Source organism: Saccoglossus kowalevskii, chromosome 21, assembly GCF_978046115.1.
Source record: "Saccoglossus kowalevskii chromosome 21, keSacKowa6.1, whole genome shotgun sequence".
NCBI lineage: Eukaryota > Metazoa > Hemichordata > Enteropneusta > Harrimaniidae > Saccoglossus > Saccoglossus kowalevskii.
The window spans coordinates 12,142,829-12,156,182 of NC_140661.1; the positions used below are offsets into that span (position 1 = coordinate 12,142,829).

General features: G+C 35.1%; 2 protein-coding genes across 2 annotated transcripts in view; one reads left to right on the forward strand and one right to left on the reverse strand.

The window, feature by feature from the left end:
• The window catches only part of LOC102808875 (uncharacterized), a 34,994-nt gene extending 33,384 nt beyond the window's left edge, over positions 1-1,610 (forward strand). Inside the window, exon 10 of the mRNA XM_085494866.1 lies at positions 1,123-1,610. Within this exon, the coding sequence (XP_085350992.1) occupies positions 1,123-1,326 (204 nt within the window). The 3' untranslated portion in view covers positions 1,327-1,610. The remainder of the gene's footprint in view (positions 1-1,122) is intronic.
• Positions 1,611-6,440: 4,830 nt separating this feature from the next.
• Positions 6,441-9,317, reverse strand: LOC100369043 (cationic amino acid transporter 4-like). Its single transcript, XM_085495030.1, has 3 exons — positions 7,839-9,317; positions 6,780-6,888; positions 6,441-6,601 (listed from the first exon to the last, which is right to left on the reverse strand). The coding sequence occupies exons 1-3, from the start codon at positions 9,315-9,317 to the stop codon at positions 6,441-6,443; spliced, it is 1,749 nt and encodes a 582-aa protein (XP_085351156.1).
• Positions 9,318-13,354: the final 4,037 nt, after the last annotated feature.

A 13,354-nucleotide genomic window follows, 5' to 3' on the forward strand; every position in this document is an offset into this window, starting at 1 on the left:
CAAAATATGAAATTATCATTATTTGTTCATTGTTTATTAGTTAAGCGGGAGGGTCGTCACATGGGCATGCGCGGGAATTGAGTCCCAAGCGCCGCTAAAAACGCAAAGACTCATGGGTAGACGCTTGTTTGTAAACAATGACACACTATAGCCATGTCATGGCAGGTGACGACTCCCCCGCTTTAAAGTGACACCATTGGATGATTGGGATGCATTATATTGTAGTTGGGATATACAATGTTAGTTGCACTATGGGTAGAAACAACAAACTCAAAAAACATTTGTGGTTAGCTATTTGTAAACCGACATTTGACTAAACAGATTGTCGGGGATGAAAAAACAGTTTGATAGTGTCAACAAAAGCGAATACTACATTTCACCCAGCGTTTTTAATCGGCGCACTTCGACAATCGGATAGTGATACCTTTTATATTTTAATCTAATTGAGCCAAAATAAAGTAGTGTTCAAACATAACACACACTGACTCTAAGAAAGCAATAAACATTGTAACTAATGATTATGTAATTGTGGTTGACGTTTATAATAACTTCAAATGTAATAAGAAGTCACACTAATCGCCGCCCAGTGATGATGAAATGACGTCACTGCTTTTACGACAAATCCTTATTGTTTTACCGGCAGTACATTTGATAAGCTTCTAATTAGTGTTAAATAGTCAAACATTGTCTGATCTGTCGGTTATTTAGGTGAATGAGTTTTTACTTCCTCAGCTGGAGGACAGACATGCGATTGAGCGCAAGTTTGACGATCATCTTCGCTTCTTTTTTAAATGTGTTGTAATATGTAGTGAAACATCCACACTATAAGCTTGTAGGCGTAAGTCTTTAAAATAATCACCAAAACTCTAAACAACATTGGACAATTATTACCTTATACCGTGTCATATTTGCTTTTCTGTTATGAATAGTGCTCTAACATAGTTCCGAAATCACAATATAAGAAATGTCCAATACTTAACCAATAAACAATAACAAACACAAATATGGTAAAATTGTTGGGCTCTTTTCGAAAGTCGTAATTTAGTTGTATAACTCGGAATTGAAACAATATTATCATTTCAAAGTGTGTATGCAACTTTAAAATATTTTTTCCGTATTCAGTTGCGGCACAGAGGTTCCAATGTTATACAGCCAATAGAACTACCTATACCAACTATACGATTCGAGAATGTCGATGACCCAGAAGATGTAGTGGAACTAGAAGACACTGGTACATCAAAACACAACAACATTGATACATCGTGTACAAACAAAAAACGAGATGAAACTATTTCAACGTTTTCGAGAACTTGTACAGTGCTGTGAGACTTTTGATTCGAATTTATGAGGTAACTTACGATGATGTATCAATGTAGGAAAGAATGAACAGACATAAAGCAGAGACGGCGTACGATTACCGTGTAGCTGGTATACCGGTAAAGATTGATTTCAATACAATCGAAACACACTTCTGTTGTGCTACACCAACACAGAAAAATCTCGTAATAGATTCAGTTAACAAATCGCGCGAGAAGATCACGTGACTATGGCGGTATCAGATCAAACGTGGACCACGTGGTGATGCAATAAAGCTGAATAGAAATAATGCAGTGAGACGACTTTTCTTGTGTGAAATTTATACCACATTTCATGATGTATTAAGTAATGTACTGACAAACATCCATACTAATAAAAGTCACGTGGTTGTGCATACAGAAAATAATATGCACCACTTGTAGTAGTGTACACGTGTTTGCGTATTCACCTTTAAACTGCATCACAAGTATTACGTCAGGAGTTTTATATCGACGACGTTCACTGTGACGAAGGCAAATAAATACACTCTCTGTTCTGAATATTGAAATATTAATCTACTTGAGATCCTACAACATGGCGACGAGGATGGGATGGACAACGTGCGTGAAACTGTTGAAGGTATATTTTATTGCACATGATATCCAAGACGAGAAAAGAAAAAGAATTCGCGCTATATACAGTTGGGTAAAAAGTCACTGATATTTCAAAATCACGATCATGACGATTATCCACAGACAATCACCATAATAAATAGGTACTATCCAAGAGTGATAAATCGTATGAGGTGTATATTTCCCGAAGTACAGCACAGAAACCTGACGATTTTCTAACCAGCTATTGTATCCTTCTTCGACAATTTTCACAGACCTGTGAATTCCATGATGAGACTGAAGAAATAAACTCTCAAACTGCTTTACCGTGTTCGTCGACAAGACTGAGACAAAGAGCACTACAAGTTAGATGGCTTGATATTCCAAGCACTTCTGGGTGACGGCCGTGCATTTAAAATTTAAAAAAGACAAAAGGAGAAGTTATAATCAATTGGACAAAGTCAGGGGTGAAAGTAGTAAGAAATGTGGTGGTTGATTTCCGCATACTGATTAGTGACCAGCTAAAAATAAAACAATTATGAAGTGACAGAATGAAAATACATTTTGCCAATATCTGTAGTAAGCAAGTAAAATAACAAGAAGAGTAAATATTGCTGGGGGAAAAAGGCATGATATAGATGGACAATCTGCGAACCATGGAAACTTGTACCTTGTAACTGCGTTCCTTATTTCTAGTAATGTACATCGACGTACTGAAATTGTGGAAAATTGCTAACATGTTTGATTGATTCCGGAGCAGGTATGAATATACTAAATGAAAAAAACACACTAATCAACAATTTATATACGTTTTGCTGCAAACAAAATATTTGCTTATAACTCGAATTTATTTCCAATACGAGGTGAAATAAGATCATTAGTTCATTCTGTGTGAAAAATCAGTCCAACATTGTGGATTTCTGCATAGTCAAACGATCCGTTAGTAATATTCTTGGTTTTGACGCAATAGTCAATCTGTGTTTATTACGTATTACCACCAATGTCGTGTCATCCGCTACACCATCTTCCGTGGCTGAGTTATTTGTTAGTAAATACTCGTATTAGTTCATTGGCATTGAACAACTGCGAAAGAAGAAATCTGCGTGAACAAGATGATCAATAACTGGATAAACTAGAAAAACATAATTGAAAGAGCTAAAGGTACTACATCATAGTTTTTTCTTGATGTAGTTCTTTCAAAGAATAAAGTAATCTACGAAGACATGAGAGCTGTTCATACTACTAGGAAGAGAACGCCACCATATACCGACAATAGGTGATTTTCCGTACAATTGCGTGATCTCGCGAGATGCATGAAAGACGCGCGTCGAACGTCTGCCGCAAAAATCGAACAATTTGATTTTGAACTTGAATTTCCTTATTTCGTAGCTCACACCGACCGGCCGATCTTCGACAGAGGAATATTGCTTCCGAATACCCTTACTTAATCGAAATTGCCTAATCATCAAATGTGGACAGCACATTATTAAGCATGGAAATGTCCCCCAAAATACGTTCGCGTTTGTCGAATCCCACGCAATGTTTGACGTGACTACGACGCTATGACCTTTGTTTGTCCTGTTTTTACGTTCGAATTCACGCATAACGCGTGATTCTCGCAGTGTACGGAAAATGGTCTATTGAATATTTATGTGTGAGCCCATTTGAGCTTTAGTGTTCAGTAAATAGATCTTAACAATCGATATCACCAAAAAAAATGGACTCTGACTCTGACCACGTTTATTACACTCGGGTTTATATCACTACAAAACAATACAGATTGGTATAAGCTCAGCACCAGAAATCTTCCAGAAGGCGGTTGCTGGCACGTTACAGGGTATACAGGTGCTAGAACTGTCTCTCAAAAATATTTGTGTTAGATTGACTATTACAACAACCTGAAAGTTGTTCTCCTGAGGTTGAAATAATATAATGTCATTGCCAATAAATAGAAGTGTGATTTCAATGCGCGAGAGATCACAGATTATAAGAAAGTGTCAGTTTTGCTAGAAATTAATGAACCACAAAATGAAATGCAAGTGCCTTGGTATTTTACAATATACTGCGAAACTTATATATACTAAACGTTGCTACCATATCATCACGAGTGCGAAAACGTACTCAAAGGGGTGCGCCATGGAAATAGAACTCTTCACAACAAAGGTGTTTTTATATACTAAAATTCTAAAATTGCTAGTAAGTGTTGAAATATCATCGCAGATTCATGTTCTATTTGGGTACCACATTAACACACAATACAATAAGATAATTAGATGAATATAATAGCAAACGTAAACTGAAGCCGGAAGCTGTTATAGTCAAACAGAGTGGGGGGGGTGTATTCTCAACTATATATGTATATGAAACACCTTTTGTCGTGGTTACAAAATAGACATTCGTGCAAGGAATCTTCCACAAATCTCATTGCAAACCTACTGCAACAAATGAGCAAATATGCCTCCACAGAAAACCATACAGATTTAAAATATTATATAGTCCTAGAACAAAGCAAATCACACATCCATATTTGTTGTAACGCAGTACCCGATGCAATGGCACTGGACGAAATAAAAACAGTCGCTGCTAAAAATGAAACACGAGCAGAATTGTCTCAAGTGTTAAGAACACGTCGATGGTTGAAAACAGATAAGGCAATTGAGGTCATTGCTGTCGGCTATCGTTTGCTTATCCGCCAGATATTGCAATGGAAAGCAGTGAAGATACACTCACTAAGCACAAGCTGAAATACCACCTTCGTCTCAATTTGTGCCTCAAATCAACACGGATTACGCACGAACCACAATATCTGAATGGTTGTTAGGCTTGTTACCTAAGAAATAAACTTATTGACCTCCTTTCCATGACCCGTGTCATCAACGAAATTGTTATACTTTAGTTTGATTATTTTTAATACAGTTGTATTCGTACTTTCATTCCTTCTTCCATTTGTTGATATTTGATGTAGATTTATAGTACAATTTATTCACTTTCATTATTGGAATATGAGTAGAAACACAGAAACACCAAGATTTGCATCCGAAAAGGAAATGGTTGTAGTTTGTACACCTATTTGTATATTGGCCTTTCGCTTGTATCACCCGCATTACGTCATAAGATCCATCCAGACAACATTCACTGTGCCACACGTGAATAAATATGTTTGGTTCTGAATTTTTAAATATCAGTGTTTTTATCTACTTTGATTTGTGTACCAGAAAACACGTTAGTATTTTTACCCCTAATGTCGTGTCGTCCGCTACATATACAATCAGACATGCAATATCACTCTTTTAACTTCTCCTTCTAAATATCACACGAAACACATGAAGTTTTGAATCCCAGAGAAACCAGCAGATGTGTGTTGGGTTTATTTGAAGACTGTTATGCTTACACGCACTAAAACTCTCAGTCGAACATGCCAATCAAAACAGTATTCCAACTATTAACATTTATTTGTATTTGTATTTACGTTGAGGGGTTTCACATCACAAAAATAGTCACATAACAAGCAACGTCGCATTTTAAAATGTGTATTTATTATCTAAAAATGTCCACCAATGTAAACCATAATATAATACATGTATAACCATATAGTTGTTTAAGAATGTATTTTAGAGGATTATTTCTGCAAATTTGATTTCAAATACATGTAATTTAAAAGTATGCCAATTCGCATCAGTTGCGTTCGGCATCAACATTCGTATCCACCCCAGAGCCACAGTTTAGGTTTTAAAATAACCTCTGTCTCAAAAATGAGAAGGCCATAGCTATTATCCCTTGTTGTTCTATGCCAAACATACGCATGTGAACCTGATCATTTGCCAATGACACGAGGACACGTGTGTAAGCGTATATTTAACTTGTTGGTTGTTTTTTCCGTGTAGTTATATTGTATAGTAAAAATCATGGACACATAATGTGACCACGACTATTGACATTTTATCCCTAAAATGAAGCCAGTTACGGTGGGGTTATGTGCCAATATCAAAGAAACTATGTGTTTTCTCCATTGATTTGTTTTGTATTTGCAGTAGGCAATGCCTTGCGTTCAGTAAGCAGTTAAATTAATAATATTCTAATAATAAAAAAACATGTCTGTCACAAGTTCGCTGATTCTGTCCTAAACGTTTTGGGCGTCGCCATTCCCGCGCTGTACTGACTTTGTGCATACTTCGGAAGTATCCTCGTAATAACCTCATATTATTATCAACATTATTGTTTTTAAGTTTTTTGTTTTGTTTTAATGTAATTTTCTTTATTTTTTCCATAATGAATGAAACAATCTTGTCTTGTGCTTTGCCATATCACCAAGTATTATTAGTTTCTGATGCGTTATCATCTCGATATCACTGCTGAACATTCATGAAAATGTAACATATTTAATATTAAACCTATAAAATGTCTAAAAATGTCTATATCTTACACAATTAGTGACAGAATAATACATAACAAAATACATAATGTAACTGCAACTACATTTCATTAGACTATATTTCATAAGATTGGTTCTGATAATAACGACGTATATGCATGTTAATGTTCCTCCATATTTGTCTGCATCTCCAAAGAGTGTTCTGTAGTAGTTACTGATATGTAGGGTATGGTACAATATCTGACGTTGGTGGCAGTTTGCCTGTCACAGCTTCGCGCCTCATTGCTATGTCTTATACCATACGCAAAATATATAATCAAACCTAGAGGAAAATGATAACGCGTCGTATTGATAAATATCAACACTAGATATTATTACAATCAATAACATTAGATAAGATATAATCATTCGTCTGTATAGCAGTGATATTCGGATCAACTTCAACGTCATAGATTCCATGTGGGCTATACAAGTGTAATTCTCATATCGGCAGTACTCACCTACGCAAATCCAACTAATAAATTGTACCCATACCACAAAAGGGGTTTTCATCATTAAAAACGAATTAGATAATATACTCAGAGTTGGTACAAGTGGAACAAACGGCACCTAGACAAAAACGATCAGTCAGAAAAAAAGGTATTTTAATTTTAATTTCGCTACAACCCTATTTTGCAAAAAAAATAAGAAAAATGTTTGTCTCATGAACAAAATGATCGGGCAAACAAGGATTGGTACATATGGACTGTCATGGTTGTAACGGGTTACCTGTATCACCGGTGACGATTGTTTTACCGAATATATATATATATATATATATATATATATATATATATATATATATATATATATATATATATATATATATATATATATATATATATATATATATATATATATATATATATATATATATATATATATATATATATATATATACATATATATATATCAAAGCTTCGTGAAGTTTAGATTACTGACAATGTATTACGATAACTTCAGTTTAAAGTTGTCTTTTGTAATTATCTTGTGGTTTATTTTTTTTGGCACAGACATACTAAATATAAGTTATTTTATTTCAACCATGTCCATATATGATATTTCATTGGAACGAACTAGTTGATATTATGATATGATACATATATTCACTCCAAGGCAGACGCATATAGTCAAATGACGTAACAGAAATACAACAAAAAGACATGATGTTAAACTAAAAAAAGTGCATGCCTTGGTAGCGCGTTATATACAAATGAAAACGAGCACACCACTGATGAATTTTACAAATCAATCTCCGATGGATTACTGACAGTTAATGAATACAAAACGAAATGGCCAATCTTTTGTAAAAGAGGGTTTTGAAAGAACAGAGAACTTTTTTAGAGTTAACTATTCTAAGGGATGTGTCCCCATATTTCACTTTAGAGAAATCACAAAAGTGATAGTGGTGTGTCTATGCAACACGTAAATCATTGTAAACTACACTACATTGTTCGTCACTATAATTGAAACAGATTACATTTGGTTAAAACCTAGGTCGTAGTATTTCGTGAACCTACCTGGAATTTGAGTCGTGTTCCTTCTTGTTTGTGCATAGATATTACAGTGAAGCAGATAATCACAGCCAATCCCAATACAATTGCAATACATATGGCCCAAGGGTTCCAAGAATCGGTGCCGAAGTTGATAACAGCTGATAAAGTCAACATAAATATCGTCATCAGAAGAATAGCCAATCCAGGAAGCTTACCGTGTGTAATATGTTTAAAAACACCAACAGAAAGCACGTAGTTGAGTGCTCTATCGGCCGCAGTGCTGGATGAAGTGGTTTGTCCCAGCAAAGCGTTGTCTTCATGTGCTGCAGCTATAGAACCATTCTCAGTTATAGAGTCGTTGTTTCTTATAGGTCGATACCGTAGAATTAATACACACGCTGATGTAATTATATAGCCCGCTAGACAACCGACTGATTTACATTTCACTAGAAAATCCGTGTCTAAGAAAACAGCTAGCATTGCGCTGAAAGCACTGCACGTCACTGTTGCAGCTACTGGGACTTGGTTACACTGTTCAATTCTGGCCAAAGCAGGGAAAAGAAGACCATCCACAGCCATCACATAAATAATCCTGGAAATACAAATTGTATTTATAAATACTGAAATACCAACTCCACACACAGCACCAATTCCTACAGTGTATTTCGCCCAAACAAATCCGTGTTGTTGAAAAACAGCCGCAAATGATGCATCTGGTTGAATATCGTAGTATGGTACCATGAGTGTTAACGTAACAGAAACCGTTACATATACCAGCATTACAACTACAAGGGATACACATATAGCTATCGGTACACTTTTAGTTGGATTCCTGGTTTCTTCACTAGCTGTGGTAATTACATCGAAGCCTGTGTAGGAGTAAACACACGATACCGCTCCAGATATAATTCCAGAAAATCCGTAAGGTGCAAATCCACCCTCTGTCTTCCAATTCTTTATATCCGAAAGATAAAAGCCCATACATGAAATAAACAACATAACACAGAGACTAACACAGGTAAATAAGGAGGTAATTTTCACGGAAATGCTGATCCCCATGGCTAATATGATTGTTATCATGATCACCACAAATAATGCACACAAATCGGGATATTGTGAAAACGGAGGGTGGTTAATTGGTCCACCAGCTATGTACTCAAGTGTAAAGTTTCGTATTTTAGATCCAATCAGCTCGTCTATGTAACCACTAATGGTGCGTACTGATGCCGCATTTCCAACACATATATCTAGAGTGAAAATCCACCCTACAACGAATGCCCACACTTCTCCTATTGTCACATACGTGTATATATATGCCGATCCTGTCTGAGGAATCCTAACGCTGAATTCCGCAAAACAAATTGCAGCTAGAAGTGTCGGAAAACATGCGATCATGTACGAAATTGTAACAGCTGGCCCGGCAATGTCCTTGGCAACGCTACCAGTGAGTACATATACACCAGAGCCGAGAATACCACCAATGCCTAATAATATCAGTTCCATTGTAGAAATACATCTTTTCAGGCGTGTCTCTGAAGGATTCAGGTTCAGTTTTTTTAAACGAAATAATGCACTCGTGAATCCGTTATTGTGCTTCAGCATTGTATGTTTTTCAAGAGCTCCGATGGTATAGTCAAAGAGTTTATTTGATAGACGTGATAGATAATATCGGCAGCTTAATGCAAAGTGCAGTGTAACTGTTACACGTGAATGTCTGCCTGTAAATGAAACAACTATAGTTAGATTGATTCAATCTGTTACAAACAAACGTAACTGTAACTCCTACAAAATTGACAAGTACTTTCTTACATAGCTTCAATTTATATATGCAGGTTATAACACTTTGAAGATAATGTTTAAATGTGATAACAGTTTACATACATAATAGTCATGTGCGTGAACGTTGTCCGGGCAAGTAGTGACTTCGATTCGACCGACTATGACTAGATAGCCTGTGGGTTTTAACCACCCCACAGAGAACAACAAAAATGACGTATGAATAATAATAATCAAAAAAAGTGTACGAATATATTCGTACATGTCACCATTTCATTCGTACATGTCATCATTTCATTGGTGCATGTCATCATTTCATTCGCACATTTCTTCATTAAATTCGTACATGTTACATTTCATTCGTGCTTGTCATCATTTAATTCATGCGTGTAATCATTTCATGAGTACATGTCATCGTTTCATTCATGTATGTCACCATTTCATTCGTGCCTATAATTATTTCATTTCGTTGGCACATTTTTTTAATTTCAATCGTACTTGTAATCATTTCTATCATTTCATTCGTACATGTCATCATTTCATTCGTGCATGTCATCATTTCATTCATGTATTTCACCATTTAATTCGTGCATGTCATAATTTCGTTCGTACATGACATCATTTAATTCGTGCATGTCACCATTTCGTTCGTGCATGTCATCATTTCGCTCGTGCATGTCATCATTTAATTCGTGCATGTCATCATTTTATTCATGTATGTCATCATTTCATTCGTGCATGTCATCATTTCATTCATGCATGTCATCATTTCATTCGTGCATATCATCATTTCATTCATGTATGTCATAATTGTATTCGTATATTTAATAATTTGATGTCACCATTTCATTTATGCATTCATCATTTCATTCGTATATTTAATCATTTGATTTCATCATTTCATTCATTATGTCACTGTTTAATTCGTGCATGTCATCATTTTATTCATTTATGTCATCATGTTATTCGTGCCTATAATCATTTCATTCGTATATTTCATCATTTCGTTCGCACTTTTTTTCATTTCATTCGTACTTATCATCATTTCGATCGTACATGTCATCATTTTATTCGTGCTTATTATCATTTCATTATTGCATGTCACCATTTCGTCTGTGCATGTCATTTCATTTGCACATTTCTTCATTTCATTCGTACATGTCAGATTTCATTTATGCATATCATCATTTCATTCATGCATGTCACCAATTCTTTCTTGCATGTCATCATTTCATTCATGTATGTCATCATTTCATTCGTGCTTATAATCATTTCATTCGTATATTTCATCATTTCGTTCACACATGTTTTTTCGTACATGACATCATTGCATTTGTACTTGTCATCATTTCATTCGTATCATCATTTTATTCGTGCATATTACATTTCATTAATGCATGTCATCATTTCATTTGTATCAGTCATTTCATTCGCACATTCAGTCAGTCAGTCAGTCAGTCATTTAATTCGTGCATGTCACCATTTCGATCGTGCATGTCATCATTTCGTTCGTGCATGTTATTTAATTAGCACATTTCTTCATTTAATTTGTGCATGTCATCATTTCATTCATGCATGTAATCAATTCATTCGTGTATATCACCATTTAATTAGTGCATGTCCTCATTTTATTCATGTATTTCACCATTCGCACATTTTATTCTTGCATGTCATAATTTCATTCGTGCATGTCATCATTTCATTCATGTATGTCATCATTTCGTTCGAGCATCTCATCATTTCATTTTTGCATGTCATCATTTCATTTATAAATTCATCATTTCATATTTCATTTCATTCGTGCATGTAACCGTTTCATTCGTATATTTAATCATTTGATGTCATCCTTTCATTCGTGCATGTCACCATTTAATTCGTACATGCCACCATTTCATTCGTGCATGTCATTATTTCATTCGTATATTTAATCATTTGATGCCACCATTTCATCATGTCATCATTTTATTCATGTATGTCATCATGTTATTCGTGCCTATAATCATTTCATTCGTACATTTCATCATTTCATTCGTACTTGTCATCATTTCATTCGTACATGTCATCATTTCATTCGTGCATGTCATCATTCCATTCGTGCATGTCATCATTCCATTCGTGCATGTCATCATTCCATCCGTGCATGTCATCATTTCATTCGTACAAGACATCATTTTATTCGTACATGTCATCATTTTATTCGTACATGTCATCATTTCATTCGTACTTGTCATCATTTCATTCGTACTTGAAATCATTTCATTCGTGCATGTCATCATTCCATTCGTGCATGACATCATTCCATTCGTGCATGTCATCATTTCATTCGTGCATGTCATCATTTCATTCGTGCATGTCATCGTTTCATTCGTACATGACATCATTTCATTCGTGCAAGTCATCGTTTCATTCATACTTGTCATCATTTCATTCGTGCATGTCATCATTCCATTCGTGCATGTCATCATTTCATTCGTGCATGTCATCATTCCATTCGTGCATGTCATCATTCCATTCGTGCATGTCATCATTTCATTCGTGCATGTCATCATTCCATTCGTGCATGTCATCATTTCGTTCGTGCATGTCATCATTTCATTCGTACTTTTCATCATTCATTCGCGCATGTATGTTTCTCTTGAACCTGTTTAAATTGTGAGAAATGAACCGACTTTAAAATGTGTGAATATTGTCACTATAGTCAGTATCGATTATCAATTGACACATTAACCTTGGTACAAATAAAATGATAATATTGTAAACCGTTTTATTTATTTTTCAAATACTTATTTAAATTTAATTAAGTTTAATTTTTTATTTGCGGGTGTATTTTTTTTAGTTTTGGTAATCTCAAGCTTTTGCGATTGGCAATATTTGCCCCGAAATCTGTAGATAACACTTTTCGGGAAAACCAATGCGTTCGACTTCTTTTGCACAAACTGTTCCCCTGCGTACATGGGTACATGTCGACTCGCCACTGACGGTGCAGGTATAAGACTCAATTTTCAAAGACGCGGGCCATTTTAATTAGATTGTTTTCCATAAAAGGTTCCCTATTCGAAAACTATGATTGGCTGAGGGATTTTGTGAAAAAAACTTTAGGAGACAGACAAATGTTTATTTCAGCACGACGTTACATGAACCATTATGACGATGGTAAATAATGCTTTAATTAGACCAGATAACATAAATTTATTATAATATTTGATTGGCACTTTTGTCAGCTGACATGTATGTACATCAAGTTAAAATTGTCAAAGTAATATCTCATATTTCAGATTCAAATTGTAAAACATTGGCCACGATTTATAAATGCTATCACACTAAATCCAATTGATGCTTGAAAGTCGATTTTAAAGATTTTGTGAACTGAAATCGTGTTCTTATACAAAATATCATTCAAAAATCTATCATTGTTTTTGTCTTCAGGATTTGGTCATTTCGGATTTGTGACTCGATCCGATCGCAATAATCCGATTAACACCCACACATGCTTGGTAAATTGTTATTGAAATATTTTCTGGTAATTTTAAGCAATATTATGTGCACAAGCTGTTTTATTTTCTGTGCAAAGCTGACATCATGGTGACAAAATGTATATTGAGGCCAATTTCTGAAATGTGTCATGGGAAACATTCAGCTGAATGGTGGGCAATACTACAACCAACTTAAATATCATTCAATACTGTTTCAAGAATTGGGACAAAAACATTTTCTGCTTTAATTCTGCATCAAATGTACCATGGCAATCGTAAAAATGTGTCAAT

Coding starts and splice junctions, on each gene's coding strand:
- LOC100369043 (XM_085495030.1), bottom strand. CDS start 9,317: ATGGAACTGATATTATTAGGCATTGGTGGTATTCTCGGCTCTGGTGTA. Junction 6,889..7,838: donor GAACACGACTCAAATTCCAG/GTAGGTTCACGA, acceptor GTTTTTGTCTAG/GTGCCGTTTGTTCCACTTGT. Junction 6,602..6,779: donor TATTAGTTGGATTTGCGTAG/GTGAGTACTGCC, acceptor ATTTTCCTCTAG/GTTTGATTATATATTTTGCG.